Consider the following 26,848-nt stretch of genomic DNA (forward strand, 5'->3'; position numbering starts at 1 on the left):
ATCCACACCTTATATTAATCCAATGTTGATGATGATATTATCCATAAAAAGAAAAATGTTAGATATGTACAAAGAAAAATGATGCATGTGAAAGAAAGAGTTGAACATGTTGAGCAAAGACGTGGTAAAGAAGGGAAAAAGAATATACGCAAATGATTGGTTTGTTATTATTCGATGCCATCCAATTTGCACATTACTATTATTTATTTTCCACTAGGATATTCCATCTCTGCGTGGAATCAACTCATATATTTATTATTCTTTGCTATTATTGAAGTAAACGCTTTGTTTATTTACAACGATAGTTATAGTGGATCATTTAAATAAGACAAATATTGGCATAAGTCGTTTGTGTTGATGTTAAACATATACAAATAAATTGTACCAACAAAAAAAAAATAAACACAAATAAATGGGTTTTATTTGAAAAACTATATATTTTAATCAATACTTCTTCATCTTAATTTTATACCGTATAACTAATTTTAAGAAACAATACTACTTTTTTTTATGTGTGTGAATAGGGGCTAAGAAATGATACTATGATGATGATAGAATATAATTGAATATTTGTGTAAATATATTTACATTATCAATCTACAGGGCGGTATACAGAAATTAATTAAAAAAATAATATCAAATTTGATAGATTATCCTTCATATGTACATCTAGTAAAAAGCTTGCTTATGGGTGACCGGTGTGTATGGAAAATTTTTTGTTGGGAAGGGTCAACCGCTTAAATGATTTTCTGTTATTTCAAGAAGATTAGTCTCTGCAGTTGCGCGCAGTAGTTATCTTTAGTTTACCAAAAAAATAAAAAGCTTGCTTAAGAAACGTTTTTTCAGAATAATTTTTTTTTTTACAAAGTTTCAAAATAATTTTAAATCCATTAGTTTGACTAATATTTGTAAATGGTGGATTCTAGGGTGAGGGCTCTATCAAGTCCTTCACCGGTGTACCATTTAATTTCACCGTTAGATCAAATGAATCTACTTGATCTAATATTTCATCACCACACTAGATCCAATTTCTTTCTCTCTATCACTTGAACTTTTTTTTTCAGTTTCTATGTTTCTCTATCTCCATTGCATACACGGTACTCTTAATGATCTTTTTGGCCATGCGAAGTTGGAATTTAGTTTCTGTGACCAACTTGCTACATATATAAAAAAACACTACAATTGTTTGATTGAATTGGTAGTTTATAAATATTGCTTCCCAACTTATTACAATTGCTTTAATTAAGTTCGAAGGATAATAAATGCTAACATGTTTCTCTTTTGGTGTCAATGTTTGGGGAAAATGAGTTCTCACTCACTGATTATAAGATGCCAGTGAGAGAGTTTGGGAAAATATGGTTTTTATTATAGAGAAAAATTTGGTGGAGTTTGTGAAATTTCACCATTGAAGTATCATGGGAGAGAAGACAGTTACAAAATTAGAGAGAGGAATACACATGATTGTGTGTGGGAATATGCAGATGTTCTAATGTTAATTTTTAATGAATCTCGACCATTAAACAAATCTGATGGTGTATTTTATCTGCCTCACCGGTGAGGGACTTAATTGAGCCCTCACCCTAGAATCCACCTTTGTAAATAATTAACAAAATTTTGATTTCCAGTACAGTTTCCTTTAAATTTTTTTGTCAAGTAGCTTAATGACTAGAAATTTCAACTTAAATGTGATAAGTGGAGTGTCCGAGGTTCAAACCCCGACTCCTGCACATAAAATGCGATATCCCTACCATTGAGCTAAACTCACGGAAACTGGTGTTTGAACCTCGGCCCCCTAGATAAATATAATATAATGTTCTTTTCATCTGAACTAATTATGCTCTCGTGACAATACATGTGCTATAGTTAATTTAGATATTATCCTTTTTTTTAAGGGACAACAAACCCTTAACTTGAAATACACATTTTTTTGGTTATAAAAAATATTTGAGAAAATTATGAAGAAATTATGATTTTTTTCTTTTGACTAAAAGAAATCATAATTTATACATGTTTGGTCAAGTTATAAAAAAAATCTAAGCGAGAAAAACTATTTATTCTAATTTTCTTAAATGGTGCAATATATAATTAGGGACAGAGGTAGTAATATATTATAAAGTCATGTATAAAACCTTTTTTTTACTGTAAACATAGAAATAAAATAAAATACAAAATATTAGTAGTAAAAGTCATATTCTTCTATAAAAATTGTAATCAACACAATTAACCCAACAAATTAAAGCAAATTCAAATTCCAGAAACTGAAAGTCCTTTAAGTCAAATAAAAATAAAGCAACTACAAATATTAAAAAACAGTAATATGGTACAAATTAAGAGAAAAATGTCTATAAGTTCTAACTCATTTGACAAATATTAACATTATTAGGGCGAATATATTCATCGTGTTCGGATGTGAACTTCACAATTATGTGTATGGATTTTATGATGTCCATCACTTCGATTAATAAAAATAATAGTGTCAATTTTTTTTTGACTCAAAAAGAACGATGTTCATTAGTTCATAGAAAATAGTCAAATACATCAATCAGAATCATTATATATTCAATTTCGCTAAAAATTAATAAAGATTAACATACGAACAGACTCATAACATCCGAGTTAATAGCATAAAACGACCTAATAGTGTCAAACATTTAAAATGTTATAAAATATTTGTCTTTGGTCCAAATTTTAAATTAAAGACATTAATATTTTTTGACCAAATTTTATTTATAGTTTAGACCAAATTAAATTTCAGAAACTGAAAGTCCTTGAGCCAAATAAATTAAAAAACCAAAAAGTATAAAAATGGTAATATTGTATTATTTAATCTCTATATATATTTTCAAAATGCATATAATATAATTTATAGATAATAAAAAATCGAGTCAAACATTATTTTTTACAGTAAATAGAGTCAAACATATACAGTGTCGCACATAGTATTTATATTACCTCCAATTTTAAATAAACAATTAAATTAATAAAAATTAATATATTATATATTTTAATGTTCAAATTATAAATTTGGTCAATTTTTTTTTCCAAATAATATCACAATTAAAAAAAAAAGTAAAAAGAATAAAAGCATATTCTAACCAAAAAATCTGCTGCCAGTTAGAGAAAGATGTTCTCAGGCATTGCACACGCAATAAAAAAAAAACCTGAATTTCTTTTTTTTCTTCATTGTTACTTTTATTTTATTTTTTATGTGGTTCTCTTCTTTTGACAAATCTCATATTCACTTTCCTTTTCATTTCTGAAACTCAACTCAAAAGCTGTTTCAGTTCTGTTTTTCTCTTCCATTCCTCAAAACCAAACACCCTTGTTATCATCATTCCCTAAAAAGCTACTTTTTTTGTTTACTCTTTTGTTTTTGTTTTTCTGGGCTTTTTATATTTTTTTGTTTCATTGTATTGTAAACCAAAAAAACTTTATGTTTTGTGGACCATTGTTGTAAAGTTTTGAGCTTTTTATTGTACTTGTTTTTGAGTCTTTGTTTGTTTCAAGAGCTTCTGTTTTAATCAAACAGAAGCTCTTGTTTGTTTTGGTTTTTTGTCTTGTGTTGAATTTTTCTGCTGGTGATTGATCTCTTTAGAAAACAAAAACTTGAGCTTTGTTTTGAAGCTCAAGGGATCTGAATTGTGATGGAGATAGCGAAGGAAAAGTTGCAGACAAGTTTTGATTTTGTAGATGGAGTTGACCCTAAGTCTTGCTACATGCAGAAGTTTAGGCTCTATGAAACTCTTTCGGTAATTATGATCTTATTCTATGTTCTATCATTGATGTTTGCATTTATTTTGAAGTATGTCATGAGCATGATCTGAAATATGTGAATTTTGTTTTTTGTTTTTTGTTTTTTGATTTTGTGTTTTACTATGTTCAATGATGTTTTGTTTGTGTTAAGTTTTCTTGTTCTGCTGAATTTGTTTTTGTGTTTTATTTTTGGTCAAATTCATGTTCATATGCCATGAGAATCTTTGAATTGGGCAAAGGATTCAAAAGGGTTTATGATGATTTTTTTGTTTTTTGTTTTTTGTTTTGGTTTTGTTTAACATTGATGGTTTTTGTGTGAAGATTTAGATGCTTGTGGTGATGGGATTGATGAGTTTTTGAATTCTGTTTAATTGGATTTGCGTGGATTCCTTATGAAAACATGGATCGATCCAGGTTTTGTGCTTGGCTTGAGTGATTATAATTGATTTTTTTTATTGTAATTTGTGTTCTTCATTGTTTTCAGATTATGGGGGCATTTTGATAATAAGCACTTATTGTGTAAGAGCTTGTGTATAAGCTGTTTATCGAATTGAAGAGGGAGTTAAGGTTAACTCTTCATTAGTTGAAAACAGCTTATGCCAATAAGCTATTTGGAGGAGCTTATGAAAATAAACTGAAATAGTCTGATGTAAAATATTTTCATAAGCTCTTTCAAAGTTTTACGCAAGTGCTTATGTCACCGTATGAGTCCAGATGACTGAACATCTAAGTATTGATGTCTACTTATGTGTTTATTGATATTAAGTTTGCCGATTTTTCTTGAAAGGTTCCTGTGATATTACTGAATACTGATGAATCGTTTTTGCAGGAATTCGACTTCAATGCTAAATTTTTTTACAAGTGAAATTAGGGTTTTTGTTTTTTATGTTACACCATCAATGTCATGCATGCTGAAATTGGTTTTTTTTTTTTCCCTTTCTTGAAGGATTGAAACTACTTTTCTTTTCTTGTCTTATTCTCTTCAATTTGGCAAGATTGAGAATAGCCATGTGAATATATTCAGAATCTTTTTCTGAAAATGGGGCAAAGGATAATTAAGGAACTAAAATTATTAGCTAAAATGCTGCTTTCTTCTTCTGGAAATGGGATCTAAAAGGAAGCTTCCTTTTTCTTCCACTGATAATATAATGATAAGCTGTTAGTTTGGAAAGACATTTAAGTTTGGCTTATGACATTACATTGCCATGCACAATACACTACGTCCTACGAGCCTTTGATGCAAGTGTGCAATGTGCAATAAATGACTATTAGGTTGCTTTGGAATTATGGATAACGAACTTCGGTTGTCATTTTTATGTTAACTAAAATAATTATGAACTATAAATAATATGTATGAATATCTGTGTGATTCTTTTCCCCCCGATTTTTTCTGTGAACATCTATTGTCACTTTTGTCCATGCATATTATATAACTAATGAGCACTATCGATTTGGTTTCTTACCATTTTTCTTTGCTCAGAGATTCTATATGATCGGAAGAGATAAAAACCGGACGTTTTGGAGGGTATTAAAGATCGACAGGTCAGAGGCTTCTGAACTAAATGTCATTGAAGATCCGACACTCTACACCGAAATTGAGTGTTGCGATATTTTGCGTCGCATCCATGAAGGCAACAAGTCCACCGGGGGGCTTAAATTTGTCACAACTTGCTATGGAATCATCGGTATTTCCTATCTTCTATATTATAGCAAATAGTTTAGTACTATACTAATGTTTATTCCAACATTATTTATCTGAATGACTCAACCTTCTTATGTATCTTTTTGTATTTAGGGTTTGTAAAATTTCTCGAGCCATTCTATATGCTGCTGATAACAAAGCGCAGGAAGATCGGAACTATATGTGGGCATACCATATATGCCATCACGAAGAGTGAGATGATTCCGATTCCTCATCCGAGTGTTCGAACAAGATTGGCTTACTCAAAGGATGAGAACAGGTCTTTAGTCAATTTTAGGAGATATATAAGACTAGTATTCAGAACCTGTCCATTGTACTTTAATGTTATAAATTACATTTTTTTATTGGCGTTCATTATATCATGTAGCGAAACCTTTCTGTTAGATAATCATTATTATACTTGTTCTACATATTCAGTTTTTCTCTTTGTAGTTTGTACTATATATTTGTTGATTTGTCTCTCTCTTCAGTGCATATGCACAATGTGGGCTTCCTCAAGTCAACCCTCCCGTCTTTCTGTGGTACTCTCTAATTGTTTCACTCGAGATAGAATTCATATAGCTTCTTCTAGATTTCGGAGTCGTGTAATATGTATAGTATATAGTTAGTAGATAGTAGATAGTAGATTCCTTCTTGTTTTTGTTTTCATGTTCTACTTTTATTGTTAAGTTTGTCTTGTGGAAGTGTACACAGGAGCAATCTTCATTGCTGTTGATGTAAGTATATCTTTTTGAGTGAAACAAGGTATTTCCAGGGTTCACATGGGAGATCGCTTTCTTTTCATTTTTAAATATACATTTGGTCAGAGTTATCGGTTTCATAGTTGTTTTTATGTTTTGTTTTCTTACTTATATTCCTTCGTTTAATATAAACCATCTTATTAATTGACTTTTCTCTTTCTTCTGTTGTGACTTATAGATACAAGAAGCTTCTATGCAGTATGGATCTTACAAAGGACTTCTTTTACAGCTACTCATACAACATCATGCTCAGTCTTCAAAAGAACTTATCTGATCATAATTATAAGGGACAGTTGTTGTATGAAACACTGTTTGTTTGGAATGAGTTCTTAACTCGTGGAATCAGGAACAATCTGCAGAATACTTCCTGGACTGTTGCCTTAGTCTATGGCTTTTTTAAACAGGTACATACCGATTCTTCATTCTTATAATTTTTTTTTTGTGTGTGTAAAGTAAAAGTGTACGGTGCTGCAGTGATTAAGCCAAGACTTCTGTTGATAGTGTTACATGTTTTAGAATTGTTAAGTGTTCATTTCATGGTATCACGTGTAGGTTAAACTTTCTACAGCTGGCCGTGAGTTCGACTTCATTCTCATTGCTAGGCGTTCAAGGCACTATGCTGGTACCAGGTTTGTACTTCTCTTTAGCTTTCCTTGAGTTTGTGATGAAAATAAGGTTGCATTCGATTTCACATATTTTTACTTATGATCCCGGATTAATGGCTGGCTGCCATTCTTTACCGGTTTTACTGAGCACTTCAATCCATAAGAGTCATATAAACTGAGTGATTTTGTCACCATGATACTTTCTCTTATGAATTTCTTGTCATTGCTTATTTAATTTTTCTAGACATATTCGAGGTTTCTTTTCTTGTGGTGCAGGTATTTGAAACGTGGAGTCAATGAAAGGGGTAGAGTAGCTAATGATGTTGAGACAGAGCAGATAGTCTTTGCAGATGCTTGTGATGGATCGCCAATGCAAATCAGTTCTGTGGTGCAAATCCGGGGTTCAATCCCTCTCTTCTGGTCTCAGGAAGCCTCTCCACTGAATATGAAACCTGACATTATATGTAAGATATGTAAACAAATTCCCTTTTATTTTTTCTCTCACTTAGGCCCTGTTTGGATAAACAACTTAATCAATTGGTTATCTTATAAGTGCTTATGTATAAGCTATTTTTATAACAAAAGATAAAAAAATTCAATTTTTTTATTTATTTAAATTACAAGCTATTTTCATAATCTATCTCGTAGAGTTTATGAAAATAATCTGAAAACAACTTATGGTCATATCATTAGTCAAACAAAAAAAATAAATTAGTCATATCTTAAGTTGTGTCCATAAACTCTCGCATATTGTCTTGGAAGTGCTTATGTCAGTAGATAAGTTCAAATAATACTAACTGCTCATTTTGATTCTTTTGCTCTAGTGTCACCGAAGGACGCTCAGTATGAAGCCACAAGACTTCATTTTGAAAATCTTGTCAAGAGATATGGAAATCCAATTATTATATTGAACTTGATTAAGGTAGGGCATTTTTACACATGTAAGAAAATCATTGAGCATGCTTGATTTCCTTGACCCGTGTCTAAACTAAACGTTTTTCTACCTTTTATATTCTCTTATATTTTATGTTTAAGACTCGTGAGAAGAAGCCCCGTGAAACTATTCTGCGAGCCGAGTTCGCTAATGCTGTTAAGGTTATTAATCAAGATTTGAGTCGGGATGAACGCCTGAGGTTTCTTCATTGGGATCTGCATCGGCACTCAAGACGGTAAGTTTCTCTTCTTTTTTTGGTTCAAGCTCTACAGGTTTTTTTCTCGGGTGTCATTGACTTTATTTGATCAACAACTTTTAGCAGCAAAGCCACCAATGTGCTCGGACAACTGGGAAAAGTGGCTTCATTTGCGTTGAACCTAACTGGCATCTTCTACTGTCCAGTGACACCAAACATGAGGCAAGAGGGATTATTCCCATATTCGTACTCCGAGTAAGGACCATAATAACAACACAATTCGACCATCTTGCTGTTGTACTAATGCAGATTGAGATTTTACTTGATTATTATATTATTGTTGATGCAGTTGCCTATTTACTAGGTAAAGAATCGTGAATGTTGATAAATTTTCTTTGAATGTAATGCAGAAATAACAATGTCATTGATGAATCTGTTGTGGAACAAGAGAGTATAACAATGTCATTGATGAATCACAGTGGTGACGATGAGATCAAAGATTCCAGTGTCAAACCCAAGCTGCTTCAAAAGGGAGTCTTGAGGACAAATTGCATTGATTGTCTAGACCGCACCAACGTTGCGCAGTATGCTTATGGACTAGTTGCACTTGGACGTCAGTTACAAGCATTAGGATTTATTGAATCCCTGCGCATTGATCTTGATAACCCTTTGGCTAAGGAAGTAATGACAGCTTATGAGTCCATGGGAGACAAATTAGCCTTTCAATATGGGGGTTCTGCAGCGCACAACAAGGTAATCTTTCTACCTTTCAGCGTTAGATTTATTTTATTTAAAAGACAAATGTTAGTATATGTAGCAACATATATTGGACTTTATGGATTATGAAATGTAAAGATCATCATTTATTGTACACTAAATTTTATCTGATTACGGTTCATTCCTTTGGATATTATGCGATTCGTCTTGCTATTTAGATATTTTCTGAAAGAAGAGGCCAATGGAAAGCAGCAGCTCAGTCCCAAGAGCTTATTCGAACCTTACAGCGTTATTACAACAATACATATTTGGATGGTACTAAACAAAAAACAATTAACATGTAAGTCGAGTAGACATTTTTTGTAATCTTACATGCATAGTTGTTACGATAGACCTTTTTTGTAATCTTGCATGCGTAGTTGCATTAGAATTAATTAGTTATAATGTCTTGTTTGGTATTACTTTGTTCAGATTCTTGGGGCATTTTCAGCCACAACTGGGAAAACCAGCACTATGGGAGCTTGATTCAGATCAACATTACAATCTTGGAAGTCACGGCCCAAATTTAACAGATGGAATTGACGGGTATACTTAGATTTTTCAGTTGCACAAATTTTGTCATTTTCATTTAAGAAATTGTTTTCGAGGGGTGATATTATATAGAAACGAAAGCTTTAATGACTTTACTTCATTAGATGTACTAATTTAGTTATATACTTTCCTATTTCGATCTGTTTGTAGTTTTGAGTTTAATTCTCAGATTGAAAATTTTGTTCAACCATATTCTGAAGATTGAAAAATGTTATATCTTTGTTTGGTAGGTCATTTATTAGAAGATCACAATCAGATGGCAACATTCTCGGTGAAAGTGAGGCTACAATTAGGAACTTGCATGCTCCAGACTGTCCGCACTCATCTGAAAATCCCGATAAGCAATCTCTTTTGGAGTCTACTTCAGACATTATTGCCTGTGGAAGTTCTATTTGTGATTGCAGGTATGCTTAACTCACATTTTGCATGATGCAAACTATGTGTAATTGGATATACAGTTTGACTTGATATGATTTATTACTCGAGTTACTCGAGCCATCCAAATGTGTTGAAATTTGTGTTATCAATATTATACAGGCAAGTTTTTGGAGGAATGGGTAAGGACCAATATTGTGAAAGCGATCACATTTGTTATGAAGAACATGGAGATGCATGTGATTGCTCGAATTTCCTTGATGTGGACTGGCTTTCTTCTTCCGGAAATTCTTGTGAAGAAGAACTACTTGAAAGGTCTGAAAACACTTTGATTGATAAAATTATACCTATGCTATACTGTTACTTTCTTCGTGATTGGCCTCGTGGTTTCTTCAGATCATGATTAATGGTATAGGGGTGGGGGGGGGGGGGGGGGGGGGGATATATTGAAATTTGGTCTTGAGAATGAAAAGCTGGTTGGGCTAAAAAAAAACTTTAAAGTGAAGTATTTTTAGATGTAAAATGCCAAAATGAAAAGTTTGGTGTAGTTGTCAAAGTGGATTTTGTTAGTTGTTTTTGCGGGAAACGTTTATACTTCTTTTAGTACTTTTGTTTTGGTTATATGACTGATAAACGTTTATGCTTGAACATCATAAGTTGTGTTCAAATCTGTTGGATGATCATTTTTTGTGGTGGTTTTTAGTATTTTCCGTTGTGATTAAATCAATTTACATTAGCTTTGGCATAGATTGAATTCGAACTCATGTCCCATATATTCGGTGTTACGCTCTCGACGATTGTTTACACTTGCACATCACTACAACAATATAATTGTTTTAACGTTTCACTTACTTGTATAGCAATATCTTTTTGAGCCCTACTTTTTAATAAGAAAAATTATTTTTGAGGCCTAAAGCAAGGGGTTGTGCTACCTTATGCATGTGCCGGCCCTAATGAGAAGAATACTTTTATCACATTATCACATCAGTCTATTTTGATTATTTAGGGAGTTTCATCCATGAATCGGAAAACTTATAAGGATTGAAGACTAAAATTCTTTTATCTTTTTGTTTATGCAATATTTTGGTCTCATGAAAATATAGGAAGCGATCGATAGTTTGAATTTGGAAGACATAAAAAAGAGAGTAGGAAAGCATTTGTACCAAAAACCTTAAGTTGTCCAACCAGCGATATATATCCATAAGACTTCACTCAGTTTCTTCAATTAGCATATTAGTGAAAGAATTTATGACCTGTTTGGATTGATTTATTTGAGATTATCTGGCGACATAAGCACTTTTGCGACTGTTTGGTAGAGTTTATGCAAATTGTTTATGACATATCCATAAGCTGTTTTCAGCTTATTTCCATAAGCACTCTAAGGTAGCTTATGAAAACTGCTTATAAGATATATGAAAACAATTTGAGTTTATTTTATCATTTGTTATAGAAATAGCTTATACATAAACACTTATATGATAAGCGCATATGCTATAAGTGCTTAATTATGAGTCTGGAAACAGTTTATGACATGTACTTAGGTTGTTTTCAGCATATTTCCATAAGTTGTTTTCAGCTTATTTCCATATGCTCTCTAAGATAGCTTATGAAAACAGCTTAGATGAAAACAATTTGACGTTATTTTATCATTTGATATAGAAATAGCTTATACATACACACTTATATGATAAACGGTTTTGCTATAAGCACTCAATTAAGAGTTTATGGAAACAGTTTACAACATGTTCTTAAGTTGTTTTCATCTTATTTACATGAGCTCTCTAAGATAGCTTACGAAAAGAACTTATAGCTTATATGAAAACAATTTGACTTTATTTTATATAGCTCGATAATTGTTTGAATATGGTAGTGTTAACCATAGGACAGGATAGGGTTTCTTAAATTGTTATTACTTTATCGGGTAGAGTACTACCTGTACATCTCCTACGAGCATGAGTAGAGTACCTCTTGTACTTATTCCTTGTTATTATATATATAATTTTTGGCTGTTAAAAAAAAAATTTGACTTTATTTTATCATATTTTATAGAAATAGCTACTACACAAGCACTTCACACTTCTATGATAAACGTTTATGTTATAATCGCTTAATTAAGTTGTTTATCCAAACAAGTACTTAATCCTCCTTATGCAATTTTTGTGTGGATTGTCATAAATTAGTCTAGGGTTTTATGCTGAACTGAATCCTCAAATGGAGGCCATTTTTGTAGCATAGAAATGAATCAGGAAGGAGCTAAGATTTAAGTAGCTTAATTTTAATATTATGGAGTAAAAACCTAATTCTTGAGTTAGGGATTGGTTTACGAATTTTCAAAATTCGGCGATTGATGCCAATATTGTTGATGTTACAGGTCAGTCAGCATTTCTTCGGACAATATTGTGAATGAACTAATGACTGAAGTGCCTGCAAGTGAATCTGGACCTATCTTGAAGGTCAGTATATATTCTTAGTTCTAGAATCAATATGGAACAACATAACTTCCTTTCATCGAGGAAATATTAATGAGTTAAAGTTAATTAAGAAGAAAACAAAAAATATTTAATGTAGTCCATTTAAGAAACATTAGGTTCTTTCTGGATTTAAGGCTTATGAGTAAGACTTATTATGTTGGAACATCTACTTGACAATGCAAATTTATTGGCAAAATATTGTGATCTATATTTTGTTTTCCTAGGTTCGACAATGGAGGAACTTAGGATTGTTTGGTTTCATATATTTTTTTTTGGTTTATTTCAGTTTTAACTATTATAAACTTGATTTCACTTTGTTTCATGTTTTCAAAATTTAAGTATGTAACGGTGTGACAACACTAGGGTCTGTTTCAATTAGTTTATTTTGACTTTATCTATTGACATAGGCACTTGTGAGACTGTTTGGGAGAGTTTGTGGAAATAGCTTATGATATGTCCTTAAGCTGTTTGGAACTTATTTTCATAAACTCTCCAGGATAGCTTATGAAAATGGCTTTTATAAACATAGTTTGACATGACTTTTCCTTTTGTTATTAAAATAGCTTATACACTTAAATAAGTTGTTTATCCAAACTAGCCCTAGGTGTAAAGACCTTAGCTTATTGTTCTTGATTTTTTTCGTAAGCGCTTATTTAACATCTTCATGAACATTTTTAAGCTCGGGGCCTGTTTGGATTTATTTATTCCAGTTTATTTACATAAACACTTGTTAGACTGCTTGTGAGAACTTATGGAAACAAAAAACTTATGGCATGTCCATAAGCTCTCTAGGATAACCTGTGAAAACAACATATAGTTCATGTTTGGATTGTCTTATTCAAGCTTATCTATTAGTATAAGTTTTTTGAAACTATTTGGGAGAACTTATAAAAACAACTTACGACTTTTTTCATAAGTTCTCCAAAATAGCTTATGAAAACAAATAAAATATACAATTGTTTTTTATTTATTTTATCTTTTGCTATAGAAATAGCTCATGTAAGCTTATACATACGCGCTTGTTCTATAAGCCGCAAATTAAGTTCTTAGTTCATGTAATCACGATTTTGCTTTCAATGTATTTCAGGAGAGGAGGCGTAGCGAAGGAGACCTCAAAAAAGATGGAAAATATACCGATAAATTTGAAAGTTGGGTGACTCATGGTGAGATTCTTTATGTTTGAGACTAGTACTAACGTCTCTTGATCTATATCACCTTATCCGAAGGATGAGGATTCATGTCTTTGCTGTACAGAAATAAATGGTAAGATAAAATCCAAAAAACAATTAGAAGTGGCAGAAGCTAAGAAGCTGATTTTTGTTTCAAAAGAGCATTTGAGTTACATATTATATTTTCATTTGGGAGGTAGTTTTAGAGATGTCAATAAGTAATTAAATTTTTTGTGCCTCCCCCCAGCTAGGTACATTATCAGTTTATCACATTCAAAATTACCAATCCTGTATATAATTCAATTTTCATTGAAAAAACCAAAAAAAATACATAGCTTATGCTCAGATTATTATAACTCTCTTTGACGATTAATTTTTTTGGTTCTTTGGGTATGTGATAAATCCGTATATATTGACAGACAAATATTAGTAAGTTAGTGATTGTATTAGTTTACAGGGTTCGTATCTTGGACCTTTTGTGTTTTTTAGCTCACCAATCCAACTATCTACTTATAACGTGACCGTTTCATATAAACGATTGAAGAACAGTGAGATTAGACTTCGGAGTTTTGGTTGAATTGAAAAACGTCTCTTGTTTGTTTTCATCGGCTATACCTTAACATGGTATAGTAATAGTATCATATGTCATATGTCCACTATGATAATAATTGGGCAAAATAAGTAGTGTTAACATTTAACAATGTATAATTTCAGCTTAAATTGTTCGGTCTAAACAATTTCGCGTTTAGGCCTTTGTTTGGGTCGATCAATCCACGTCTAATGTGCATTAATTTCTTGAACTTTTTTTTTGCCGGAGAGAGAAAACGATGTGTTGAATGTGTGTAGAGGAATTAAGAGTATTTTTTTTACAAAAAATGGTGAGACTCACGAGTTTTATCCCAATTAAAAAGCGAGTGTTAGTGTTGCCGTATTTTAGTTTTATTTCTAACAATAAGCAATAGAAAATTTGTTCAAAAGAAAGTCAAGTTTAGAGCACTCATCAACCACTAATTCTCAAGCATTTGATGAATATAAAAGTATAAAATTTATATGCCTCTACTATTATAGGAGTTGTGTTATGTCTTTGTTTTTTCCTTGAACTCTTAGTTTTTGCTTTGATTCGGGTTTAATGTTTTAAGGGGGGCTTTTGGTTCTGGGATAGTAGGTTTAATTACTTGTTACTAGTGTCGTATATACTTCTTAGATTTGGCTACTATTATTATTAATATTTTTCTGTTGTAAAAAATAAATTAGAATATCTGTTAAGATCATATATATTTTATATTATTTTGATTTGTTCTAGATTTAAGATTGAGTTTGTGTATCTATTTTGGTTAAACAAAAGTTAGTAAAAAAAAAAAATATATATTTTTTTCTTCTGTAAAAGCAGTTAGGGCAATTAAATGGCGGCCCATTCTCATCTATAATCTATAATATACATAAAAGATCATGGATTGGGAAACCCTAATGCAAAACCCTAATTAATTGGCCAATGAATGCTTCACACCATTGCCTCATGTCCAATTGTGTATTGCCACCATGTGCTTGTCTTTGCCCAATGATCCTGTTCCACGTGTCTGCCTGCAAGATTTTGTTCATGTGATGCTTGTATCATTATGTAGGAGTATGTATCATCACATGCTAGGTTGACATTCATGAATTGTATATGCATTAGGTTTCTTGGAAATTGATGCACAAAGTCAACTATGATATTATGTCACTACTTACTTCACTTCCTTCACAATGTCAACTATCAATCACATGATGTAATGATTGTTCTTCCAAAATTCTTATTGGCTGCATATTCTTCTACATCCATTGAGGCTCAATTTTCTGGTTAATGCAAACAATGTTTGATGGTTTTCCAAAACAATGGGTTTGACATCACAGGCTCAAAGAGATATATATATTTTTCCTCAATTTTTTTTCATTTCTCAACTTTCTTTCTCTCTCTTCTATCTTTTCTCTCTCTGGTAGGCTCTCTCTCTCGCCTCTTCACGATGAACAACAAGAACACCACCGTCTCATCGCCGGATACCGGCGGCTGGTTATCGCGAATCCCATATTCCGGCGAGCCGCCACACCATCTCGTCCTTCACCGCCACATCCTCCACCGCCACACCTACAAATCACTCGAAATCGTCCGCCGCCTCTCTTCCTCCGCGCGCATTCCTGCTTCTCACTGATTTAATAAGCTACTTGCATTACCGATTTTGATTTCTTCATTTCTTCTTCCTCTCAGATGGGCCGAAAATCATCTACCCTAACCCCAAATTTCAAATCTTCCCTTAAATTGGATCTTTGGATGTCAATCAGGTACATAGAACAATCTCATCTCTCTTTCATACTGTTTTTCGTTTTTTATTTTATTTTAATTTTTGTAGAAAGCATTCCAATGATAAAAAAAATTATCAATTGGTTCAGATTAATCAAACCCCATATGAATTTTGTGTTATCTTGTGCAAAACAAAGTTAAGTTTTGATTTTTAATGATTTATGTTTTGTGGTGTTTGTTTGTTTGTTTGTTTGTGTTGAACACAGGTAGTTGAAGTTTCAACTTCGAAAACTGGAAAACATGGACATGTTAAGTGTCACTTTGTTGGTATTGACATCTTCACTGGCCAAAAACTTTGTGGTTTGATGTATGATTTTCATTTTAATTTGAGATTATCTTTTGGGTTTGGATCATATTTTTAATTATTTGATTAACTAAGGTGTGTTTGTTTGTTGTTACAACAGGTTAGAAGCTCATCAAAATGACATTGAACTTGAAGGTACGCACTTCTGATATTTGCCATTATACTATTTCGTCCCTAAATTGATGCTCTTGTGGATTGTTAGATAGTAGTTATTATATTATTATAAGTTTGTGTTCTGTCTAAGATCTTAGCTTAGCAGCCTAAATTTCTAGCACCAGGCTTCTAATGTTGTTTGACAATAAATCCCTATGCACAATTTCTCATTGATCTAATATATGGTAACAAAAACAACAAACACATGGCATGTGAATTCATTGTGTCCCGTGGATAGATTTCATTATTGTACTGTTCTATTGGTATAAATAGCATTGGTGTTGTAATTTCCAATTTCTTTTTTTGTGGCTTTCTGATATGTGTAGTGTGGCAAGATCTATGCAACTGTTCAAAAGGATTTGCTTACACAGTTCAAGGATGATGTTGAGGATGGTGCTGCTTATGTTGTGGAGAGGTTCATGGTGGGTAAGAATGACTCTTCTTTCAAAATGATGTAGACTTAATTAGGAATATGTTGAGTTTATGCCTTAAGAATTTTGTCTTTATTATACTTTTCTAAAGAATGCATGTTATTTTTGTTACAGGTTGTGATATGCCGAAATGAAGCTGAAAAATGCTTAATAGAAACATCTATCAATTCATTAAGGATAAGTCTTAAGGTAAACCTTTTATCTTTTATTTGGGAAATTATTTCTTTTGGTGTTTTGTTGGAATCATCTGAAATTGGTCTTTGCCCTTTGTTGATATGACAATTAGATTACAATTGGTGTTTCTTTAAGAGATGAACTGTCTGTTCAGGCTGGTGATATTTTCCCATCCACCTTCCTCCAAGCTAGCCAAATCTGGTGGTGGCAAGCAGAAGAACGTTCGTTTTTCTCTTCAAAGTTTTTTTTTTTTTAATTTTTATTTTCTGTAAAAGTTTATTTTTTGACAAATTGGTGTTCTCTTCGATCGATCCGCTGTGGTGAAACTAAGTGGAATGTCTGAAAGAGCTTATATTAAATCTATAATTTCCTTTTATAGATTTATTTTTTGATTTATTTAGATTTTCCTGTTTTTTAATTGATGAATTTGGTGTTTTAGGTTGAAGCTAGATGTGAGAGAATTGGCGATTTAATTCGGTTGTGTTCGGATTATACCTTATGTTCGTGACGGTCTTAAGCTGTAAGTTATTGATTTTGTGGTTTTAATAATGTCTGCTACATGTTTGATGAAATGCTATTGAGAAAAAACACTAAAATGTGTTGCTGAAAACCTAGGATAGATAAATGCAAGTGATTATTTGGATAACATGTCAATTCTGGATTTGATTACAGGATTATAATGCAAAGCTTTCTGATTTTGGGCTGGCAAGGGATGGTCCGAATGACAACGGAAGCCACGTCTCCACCAGGATAATGGGAACCGAGGGATATGCAGATCCCGAATATGTAGACTCGGGTATTTTCGGCTTGATGTTTCTCATTTTTTTTTATTTTGTTAAGGTATTACTGATTCAACTTAGTAGCCTTACTTACGGTTAATCGCTAAAACCGTTGTTATTGTAGGCCATCTTACTACTAATAGTGATGTCTATAGTTTTGGAGTTGTCCTGCTAGAAATATTAACTGGTGAGTTGGTACTTGACATGACTAAATATGGAAGAGACAACTTGGTGGAATACATAAAGCCGCACCTGGCCGACAAAACCAAGATTTTTGGTCTGTTGGACAGTGAGCTTAAAGGGCAGTATTAGACATAAGAGGCATACAAGGTAGCCACTCTTGCTTTGCAATGCCTATCATTAGAATCCAAGTTCAGGCCTAACATGGATGAAGTTGTTAGAACTTTGGAGAAGCTGCAAGTTCCTAATTTGAATGTAGGCAATCTAAAGCATGCTGATGGACAATCTCCAAACTTGGTAGAACTGACTGTCCTGCAGACAGACCAGGGAATCCACCTTGCATGATTTGCTGGTGATGTTGTCCATGATCACAGGTACCTCTGTAGCTAATATATTCAAAACCAAACTTTTCTTTACATTTCTACATGAGATTGGTGATGTCCAGCCGCAATTTTTATCGAGTTTATTGGGGTGCTGTGGTTTCTCCTAATCTACTTTGTAACACATAGTACATTTGAAGGTCTAGGTTATATTCTGTTTATGTGAGATAAGTCTTGCCAATAAATTTTGCCATCGAATGAAATGAGATAAGATTAGACTTATTAATTCAATGGTGAAAAATATACTTATTCATCCTGCAAGACTATTTTATTTGTGTATGTTTGATAAAACCATTATTTCATGCTTAGCTTTCATGTATACATGATTCTTTCTGGCTATTGATGAAAAACGTTGGCCAAGATTTTTTTTCTGTCATCATTATGCGAAACAAAGTCCGGTGTTTATGGCTGTTGCTTTTTATATATGTGCAAAGAAACACAAGGTACATTTGTAATAATCTCAATACAAACACATGGCATGTGGTTATATATTGTAATGACATGATTTGTGATTGTTCTTTGCAGCTCAAAGTTGATAAGATTAAGCTAATTGAACTCTGTGGTACATCTGAAGCTGAATTTTCCAGTGTAAGTGTTTTATATGTACAATGAATATCTAATGTGTGATGATTTTATTAAGCTTGTGAGTGGTGTTCATGAATTTAAATGAATTGTGAATGGGTGCTGCAGGTTTCTACTACTATGAAAGATTTGTGCCATGATGTTTTTGGGGTAGCTAAAGAAAAGAAAGATCCTAAAGAAGTTAAGACCAATAGAGGTATACGAATTTTTCATCTTTATGTATTGCTTTACAATGTATACTTTATTCAGATTATTTTTTCAGTTCCTGTTTTTGCATTAAGTATGTTCTTTCCTGCTCTTTGTGCAGATTTGCTTGATGTCTTACCAAGCAAAAGAAAAGCTGAGGACGGTGGCTATTTGTCTATGATGGAGCAGAGGTATAAATGGCTAATAACTCTATGAAACTTGCATAACTAAAGATTATTTTCATTTCGGTTCCTTGTGTTATCTATGGATATAAATTTAGGAAATGGTTATTTTCTCTTTTGATTTTCAAACAGACATCCTATTCTTGATAGCAAAGATTGATGTCGGTCGGTGAGTGACGACAGTTGATTAAGACACCCTGGCTGCATTTCTACCAGATGACTGCCAATTGGATGTTCATCGTACAATTGCATGTATTGAAAAGGTTTGCATTCTTGGTCCATTTTTTCTTTGCATATCTTTTACCTTTACTAATGGCATGCCGCTGTTATATGACTGCAGACATATAATAATGATTTCATTAAAAATATTCAATTTCTACCTATAATTTATGAAGGAGTTGTCTATCTGTAAATTTCTCACACAAAGAAATGTTGAAAATTATAGTTTCTTTCTGACACCATGTCTCTAGAATATGCTTCCACCGGTTAAATTTACATGGCTTTTGAATATTTTTTTTAATATTGTGTTAAAATACAGGACCCTTGCCGACCTGGTGTCAATGATTCAGTACAGCTTTGCCAAAAAGCCGGGGTTAAGGTATTATAAATCTCTGGTTTTGAATGTTTTTTAGTGTCCCAAAAGGCTCTTATTGTTGAATGAACATGTTTAGTTTTTTCATTTCGAAGTGTCATCGTTGTCATGATGCTGGTGCAGTGATCGTAGACAATATGCAAGTTATGTTAAAATTGTGAAACGTACAATAGGACTTGCATACTAATATAACTCTAGCCACTTAAATTGAAAACTGTCAATTTTGGGTATTTGTGAGGACATTGCTCCTGTGGACCATCATTTGATGGACTGTGTCAACATATGCATTGTATTTTCTTTCTAATTTGACCCCAAAGATTTTAAGGATCCAAAATTCATATTATTAAACTCATTTGGTTTTCAATGGCTTGCAAATTGATCATCTGAAATTTCCTTATGCAGTTTTTATATATAATTTTTTGATTTCACCGTTTGGATTTCTGATCCCAGGTAAAGATGGTCACGGGTGACAATGTGAAAACTGCAAAGGCAATTGCCGTGGAATGTGGAATACTTAGTTCACTTGCTGATGCTATTGAGAGAACTGTCATTGAAGGCAAAACATTTCGAGCCTTGTCAGATTCAGAAAGAGAAGAAATTGCGGACTAAGTAAAAGGTTTATGGCGTTTGCGGAATAAGTCGAAATTTACTAAACTAATGAAGGAGCACATGGTCCACAACAAAAAGGATGTCCGTGTTGGTTCCAATTCATGTGATCCAATTGAGCTTTAATTTGTTTTTGTTGTTTTCGATATCAATATGTACTTACTTTATTTTGTTTTAATTGCGATATGAGACTATTTCAGTTGCGATGTAAACGATGTCCCCCTTGATTAATTTCCGCATGTTTATGATTAACTTCGTCGGCTCATTACATCCATGATTGATATATAATGATACCCCCCTAAAGATTTTGCATATGCTCATGACTAACTAACTCGGCTAATAGCAACCATGATTGGTATACAAATCACGTCCCGGCAAACCCGTGCAACGCACGGGCAGCCGCCTAGTTGCTATATATTAGCATGAAAACCTAGCCGCTCCCTCAATTCAATTCAATCTATCATGATGAACAATTTCAGTAGGTTACCTCGAGACATCATTGATACATGCATCCTTCCATGCCTCGATGGCGAAACCCTAATCGCTTTATCCTCACTCTCCTATGAATTCTTCCCCTTGATCAACGAGGATCAGTGGCGGAACATTTGCATCTCCACATGGCCTAGCTTGCTGTTGTATCGTCCGAAAATCCTCTCTAAGATGATCTCCATGTTTCCCGATGGTTACCGTTCGTTCTTCTCCGACGCATTCCCTTCCATTCACCATCCTAATACTCCTCCTCCTCCTCCACCTCACCGTGCAAATTTCAACTATGCCATTGATATATTTTTACAGGGAGAACAAGAAGAAGAACGACAACCTTTGTATGCAAATGTTCAATATCAATACATAAACATAAAAACATGTCGGCATTCAACAAAGAAAAACAAAAAAAACATATCCACAGGTGGCAGCAATGCTTTTAAATTATTTCCTAATACTTGTTTTTCATTATATCCTAATTTGAAATTTATTCCGGTAAAGAAAGATGGGTGTGAGGAATATTTGAAAGAAAAATTGAAGCTAAGTTGTGTGCTTGTATCATCTAGATATGATCTAATACCTAGAAGAAACCGTGCATGGGGCTTGTTTAGTTCTAGTTGTAAACCTGATGTTTATGTTTCAACTAGCAAAAGATGGGCTGTTGCGACGTATGAGACGGTGATGCCGGGGCTTTTTAAGTATTATACGGAGATGGTGAAGTTTCAGGTGGATGTTAATTGCCGCTGGGAAGATGGAGAAGAAGATAGGTTCTATGTTAGTTATATTATGTTTAGAATGAAAGACATGAATGGAAAACTTGTGAAGGAGGAGGATGCTGCCAAAGTTCTGCTCAATGCTATTGAAAATGGGGAGAGGAAGAAGAAATAAATTTCAAGTTGTTTCACCTTTGGTCTGATGGTAATTTACCGTATTTGTTTACATTTTATTTTATATTTGTTGGTTTTTGTGATGTTCTTTGTTTTTAATTTATTGTTGTTTGTGGTTTCTAGGCTAAATTATATATATTTATTATCTGTTTTAAATTAATTTTAAGTTTTTTTTTTTAATCAGCAATAATTTTATTAAAAACAGTCACCAAAACACAAGATGTATTTGGGTAAACAAGGTAACAAACCACTATAAACGTGGTAACAAACCCAGCAAAAATAAAGGCTCCTACACTGCTTATCTCAGGAATAAAACAGAACCGCAAATGAACCTCAAAACAACAACAAATTACACATAGAAACACACACAAAACAACAAGAAATATTCCGTCGCGTTGCAGCGTTTTTCTTTTTGGATTGCGTCTGTGGCTTATCTTCGTGATCTGGTTGTTCTACATAAGATTATGTCGTTGCTGCTTGCGTTTGGGTTCAGGTTAAGTTTCATGCTCCGCTTTTGATGCTTATGCACCGTCTTTGATTTAAGAGCATCTCCAATGGTGATACAACTTTGTGTATCATACATTAATAATAAATGGTCCCTACAATGTCATGTAATATTTATGCAACTCATACATATTTTGCTCTAATGGTGATACCACTTTTTGAGTATCATACATTAATAACAAGTGATCCCTTCTATATATTTTTTTTATTGTCTAAATAAAAATAAAAATGATTTAATTTAATAAATACGCAGATAGATAAAGTAATAATTAAATATAATGAAAAATACATGACAATAAATAAAAAATGGTGAAAAATGCATAAATATGACGGGAAATATATAATGAAAAATATAATAATTAATTTTTATTATTATATATATTAGGATCCATTTGATAGAAAAAAAAAAATAACTTGAGAACAAAACAAATAAAAATTGTGTATAAGAGTTAGAATCCGTTGACAATCCGTTGACATCAGGTGTCAAACTTTAATTTGACACCAAATCTTAACCGTCTATTTTTAGGTTGCATAAAAATTTGATTTATTTAGTAAAAAAAATAAATTGATTTATTGTTCTAAAAAAAATTGATTTGTTGTTCTAAAAAAAAAATGTTGTTATCCCCATCGTTACTATGCTTCTTGCGTTTTCATTCCCCTTTGGTTAACTGCCAAAATCAATGTCAATTGCAAATTATGCAGGTAAATAACCGACTACCAACTCAATTTAATTAAAAGGATTTTCTATACTAAAACCATAACTTGAATTTTTATACTCATATATACCATGATTGATGATTCATATATGCACCTGCTTTCGATGATTTATAACTTATATGTGATTCCTAAACTCAATTCAGACACCATGGGAATGAAAACACAAAGGTAATGTTGGGGAGAATAACAACAAATAATAAAAAAATAAAAACGGGCTTAGGCTCTTATGTTTAAAAAAAATCAATTTTTTTTTGGTAGAACAATAAATCAAATTTTTATGCAACCTAAAAATAAGAAATATCCTAAATAGATATGCACATGAGTTAATATAGGAAACTATTATTAGCTTTTGATTAAAAAATATAGATGGTTGAGATTTGGTGTCAAATTAAAGTTTGACACCTGGTGTCAACGGATCATAACTCATAAAATAATATGAAATATCATTAAATTAACATCCAACTACAAGAAGAAAAAAATCCTTTCTACATTGTTGTTGAAAAAACAAAATTGAATGAAAACTTATGAAATGAAAGGTAACAAAGAAAAAACTTCCTTATATAAAAAAAAGAAAAAGATCTTGTCATTCAATGTTAACGGTAATATTTTGACATATATGGAAGCTCATAGTAATATTAAATTGATGATACGGTACCTTATTTAAGGTACCGGTATCATCAATTTTGATACCCTATATGTCACGTCATGAAACTTCAATAATGAAAAAATAAGGTACGATATCATTAATCTATGAAACTCTTTTAAATACCTTTATTAGAGATGTTCTAATGTGCAGCCTTATTATGCTGCTCACTGTTCGGTATAATGACTAACAAGGTTTAGTTATTTATATGCTTTATTTTGCTTAGACCGAAGTGAATAGCTTCTAGGCTTTTTGACTTCATGGCCAGACAAATAAAACTGTGATGAAAGAATCATATATGTTACCTATATATATTTTTTAAGGCTTAAATGATTAATTTTTTTACTTAAGTTCGCGAGTTATTGGTTTTAGTTTTTTTTTTGTTTAAAAAAATCCCTGAATATGCAAATTATTTTGGTTTTGGTCCCGTCAAAGTCTGTTTAAACAATGCATATGTGGCAAACAAGGGTTGATGTGGCAGCGTATGACGTGATAAGCGATGGTGATGTGTCAAAGATGATGCCCAGTCATTAACTTCAAATGACCAAATTCAAAAATAAAATGCAAAGAGAGAAATCCAAAAAAACAAAATTGAACCCAAAAACGTATTTTTCTTGTTTTGATATAGAGACTGTTAGAATTCTCTTTCAACCTATAAATCAAAGGTCTTCTTCTTCCTCTTCTTCAACAGTACTAGATTCAACATAAACTTTTTTTTGTTGACAAATTTAACACAAGCTTATATTTTTCCTTAAACGATCCTATTCGAATTCTCCAATTTTTCAACATAAGCCGATAACGTTTGGATTTAAATGGGAAAAAGAAGTAATTTGTGTGTAAGAGATAGAGAGATAGAATGATGGACATGATTGCTAAACGTTTGAAGGAGGAGGATGCTGCCAAAGTTCTGCTCAATGCTATTGAAAATGGGGAGAGGAAGAAGAAATAAAAGTTATTTCACTTTGGATGGATGGTAGTAATTTATAGTATTAATTTGTTTAGGTTTTAGTTTTATACTATTTTATATTTCTTATTTGTGGTCGTTGCATTTTTGGTTTTTGTGATGCATTGTTTTTAATTTACTTTTGGTCTTGGAACATATTTATATTAACTCCTTTATTTTGTTTACATTCATGCTTGCGTATATAAATATTTTTAGTGTATTTTAGAGAGTATGTATGATTGTTATGTTCAAAATCAGACAACATATATACGGATGTACATATGTGAGTGAGTGGGTACCCAATTTACTCATCTATGAGGCTAGCATACCGGTCTATCATACAACTGTGATATTAACGAATAAGTGATCAGTTTACTACACACGTAAAAGCTCCGACTTCCGAAGTTATACCATTCTGTCCGAGATTATGATGAGTCAACAACTTATCATGAAGAAGTTGTTAAGAGAAAACTGCCACTTTTGAGGGGACTCATGTTTTCCACACTTTTGGAAGCCATGTGTTTCCACTTCGGAGAAACACACCTCATCAATTGTGAACTAACGAAGAATCAAATAAGTTGTTTATTTAACTCATCATTTTTATATATAATGGTTATAATATGCAACTAGGTTAACCCTAATTTGCATATGCAGTTTTAGAGGGAACTTTTTTAATACCTTTATTATTAAAAAAAATAGAAATGTGTCTATCATGGGAATCAAACCCGTAACACTTGATGTAAATAAAGTCTCTCAATCACTATGACATGTAAACCAATCTTTTATATTATAAGCTTGTATACACAAGCAAACTCTAAACCCTAATTTGTTTTCCTGTTTTCCCTCCATTTTATCTTGCAATTTTTATTAAAAAATAATACAATTTTGTCTTAACTAGGATTCGAACCCACAAACCTTCAATGAAAGACAATATTTCCAACCACTATGGCAAGTATACCAATTGTGATTAAAATTATGTGCAATAATTGATAAGCACCATCAATTTTAAAAGTATATCATATCAAAATTATTGTTGACTATATTATTCATTACGAAATATTTTTATGTCTTTCCTGATCAATGATTTTTTTTCTACCGGATCATAAATTTAGAAAATAATTATCATGTGAGATTTGGAAAGTTATTATCACGTGTAATTTGAAAAGTTATTATCAAACTCAATTCTGCTAAATCAATTTTTTTTTGCAATACAACCAAACACAACCATAGTCATGTCACTAATCACATTCATTATTTTGATTTTAACATTGCAGATTTAATATTAACCAATGATCAATTGATACAATATGCACTAGCAGACCAATTGTGATGTAAATTATGTCCACAAAGTGTTAAGCTCCATCAACTTTCATAGGAAAGATTTCATACGACAATTAAGCACCATCAATTTTCATTGCACAATTTAAACAATTAAAAACCAATAATCTCTTATATTATAAGCTTGCTAACATAAGCTAACCCTAAACCAAATTTTTTCCCTCTCATTTTCTCTTTCTTTTAATTGCAGCTTTATATTAAAAAAAATACAGATTTGTCATCGAACCTGCATCTCTTACTTACAATAAAATCTTTCAACCGCTAAAACATGTGCTTCAATTATGAAAGAATTTAGGAATCCTAATATGTTAACCCCGTTTTCAATAAATTTGAACGGCATAATTAATCACAATTTTTATTTATTTATAGATGTCTACTTAAGTTTATGTTCTTGATTATGTCTTAAATTTTTTTTAACCTTTAATTATCATCAATTTTTTAACCTTTAGTTATCAGCAATTTTTTTTAATAAGTAAACAAAATGATGTGGTTCTAAATTTATTTAAAAAATATATAAAATATAAAATAAGCACATAAACAAATATAGAATAATTAGTCCATGAAATTCCCTATACTACTCTTATTGAAAATGCACTTAGAATTTTTGTATTTTATTTTTTATTGTTACATATTACACCTAATTAGACCCATGCGGTGCATGGGTCAAAGTTCTAGTTGTAATTAAAATTATGTCCTCAAGGTAATAAACATCCATATTGTGGAATCAATTATCATCGATCAAATAGGAAAGTTTTCATATGACAATTAAATTGGTCAATTTTCTTATGATAATAAAAAAATAAAATGGAAATTCTTAGCTATTAGAATTATTATTATAGTTTTATCGAGGAAAAAAAATAAAAATTTATGTACATGAAATTATTAGTATTAAAAAGACGAACTGAAAGAGTCAGATTATTAAACAAAATCGTGTAGGATGATGCTTAATTAATTGATTTGAAAATATATGCGGACCCGTATTTATTTTTCTATCCGCCACTAAAAAAAAACACAAATCTTGAAAAGAAAAAAAAACTATTGATTTCTTTTTCTTTTTTGGCTTAAATGCAGTTTTACCCCCTGTTTTGATTAAATCGGAATTTTACCCCCCTGTTTTAAAACGCGGACTTTTACCCTCCCTGGTTTATAATTTTTTGGATTTTGCCCCCCCTAAAATTATGCTTTCGAGTCACAAA

General features: G+C 32.0%; 4 protein-coding genes across 4 annotated transcripts; all 4 read left to right on the plus strand.

Annotated features, from left to right (window-relative positions):
* The first annotated feature begins 3,114 nt into the window (after positions 1–3,114).
* On the plus strand, positions 3,115–13,598 carry LOC123887057 (phosphoinositide phosphatase SAC2-like). The gene is made up of 16 exons (XM_045936330.1): positions 3,115–3,749; positions 5,234–5,438; positions 5,549–5,714; positions 6,374–6,599; positions 6,748–6,824; positions 7,077–7,264; positions 7,625–7,722; positions 7,836–7,969; positions 8,057–8,185; positions 8,341–8,683; positions 8,866–8,987; positions 9,119–9,232; positions 9,469–9,642; positions 9,776–9,928; positions 11,985–12,066; positions 13,172–13,598. The coding sequence occupies exons 1-16, from the start codon at positions 3,645–3,647 to the stop codon at positions 13,265–13,267; spliced, it is 2,412 nt and encodes an 803-aa protein (XP_045792286.1). The 5' UTR covers positions 3,115–3,644; the 3' UTR covers positions 13,268–13,598.
* Positions 13,599–16,009: 2,411 nt separating this feature from the next.
* On the plus strand, positions 16,010–17,741 carry LOC123886682 (serine/threonine-protein kinase PBL36-like). The gene is made up of 5 exons (XM_045935977.1): positions 16,010–16,027; positions 16,372–16,467; positions 16,591–16,665; positions 17,323–17,446; positions 17,554–17,741. Exons 1-5 carry the CDS (start codon positions 16,010–16,012, stop codon positions 17,739–17,741), a joined length of 501 nt encoding a protein of 166 aa, XP_045791933.1.
* Positions 17,742–17,813: 72 nt separating this feature from the next.
* Positions 17,814–20,411, plus strand: LOC123886683 (origin of replication complex subunit 6-like). The gene is made up of 8 exons (XM_045935978.1): positions 17,814–17,906; positions 18,322–18,432; positions 18,515–18,577; positions 18,680–18,767; positions 18,879–18,948; positions 19,072–19,202; positions 19,478–19,537; positions 19,982–20,411. Exons 1-6 carry the CDS (start codon positions 17,814–17,816, stop codon positions 19,097–19,099), a joined length of 453 nt encoding a protein of 150 aa, XP_045791934.1. The 3' UTR covers positions 19,100–19,202; positions 19,478–19,537; positions 19,982–20,411.
* A 188-nt stretch (positions 20,412–20,599) lies between these two features.
* LOC123886684 (F-box protein At2g27310-like) lies at positions 20,600–21,508 on the plus strand. Its single transcript, XM_045935979.1, has one exon. The coding sequence runs from the start codon at positions 20,600–20,602 to the stop codon at positions 21,506–21,508; it is 909 nt and encodes a 302-aa protein (XP_045791935.1).
* The last annotated feature ends 5,340 nt before the right edge of the window (positions 21,509–26,848 follow it).

The sequence above is a fragment of the Trifolium pratense genome, linkage group LG5, assembly GCF_020283565.1.
Source record: "Trifolium pratense cultivar HEN17-A07 linkage group LG5, ARS_RC_1.1, whole genome shotgun sequence".
NCBI lineage: Eukaryota > Viridiplantae > Streptophyta > Magnoliopsida > Fabales > Fabaceae > Trifolium > Trifolium pratense.

What these genes read in the sequence shown, in the direction of transcription:
- LOC123887057 (XM_045936330.1), top strand. Translation starts at nt 3,645, where the DNA reads ATGGAGATAGCGAAGGAAAAGTTGCAGACAAGTTTTGATTTTGTAGAT. An exon ending in TCTATGGCTTTTTTAAACAG is followed by an intron (nt 6,600 to 6,747) that starts GTACATACCGAT and finishes TATCACGTGTAG; the next exon opens with GTTAAACTTTCTACAGCTGG. An exon ending in CTGCATCGGCACTCAAGACG is followed by an intron (nt 7,970 to 8,056) that starts GTAAGTTTCTCT and finishes AACTTTTAGCAG; the next exon opens with CAAAGCCACCAATGTGCTCG.
- LOC123886684 (XM_045935979.1), top strand. Translation starts at nt 20,600, where the DNA reads ATGATGAACAATTTCAGTAGGTTACCTCGAGACATCATTGATACATGC.
- LOC123886682 (XM_045935977.1), top strand. An exon ending in ATGTTGTGGAGAGGTTCATG is followed by an intron (nt 16,468 to 16,590) that starts GTGGGTAAGAAT and finishes TTTTTGTTACAG; the next exon opens with GTTGTGATATGCCGAAATGA. An exon ending in CATTAAGGATAAGTCTTAAG is followed by an intron (nt 16,666 to 17,322) that starts GTAAACCTTTTA and finishes ATTTGATTACAG; the next exon opens with GATTATAATGCAAAGCTTTC.
- LOC123886683 (XM_045935978.1), top strand. Translation starts at nt 17,814, where the DNA reads ATGGATGAAGTTGTTAGAACTTTGGAGAAGCTGCAAGTTCCTAATTTG. An exon ending in ATGGACAATCTCCAAACTTG is followed by an intron (nt 17,907 to 18,321) that starts GTAGAACTGACT and finishes ACATGATTCTTT; the next exon opens with CTGGCTATTGATGAAAAACG. An exon ending in TATGTGCAAAGAAACACAAG is followed by an intron (nt 18,433 to 18,514) that starts GTACATTTGTAA and finishes TGTTCTTTGCAG; the next exon opens with CTCAAAGTTGATAAGATTAA.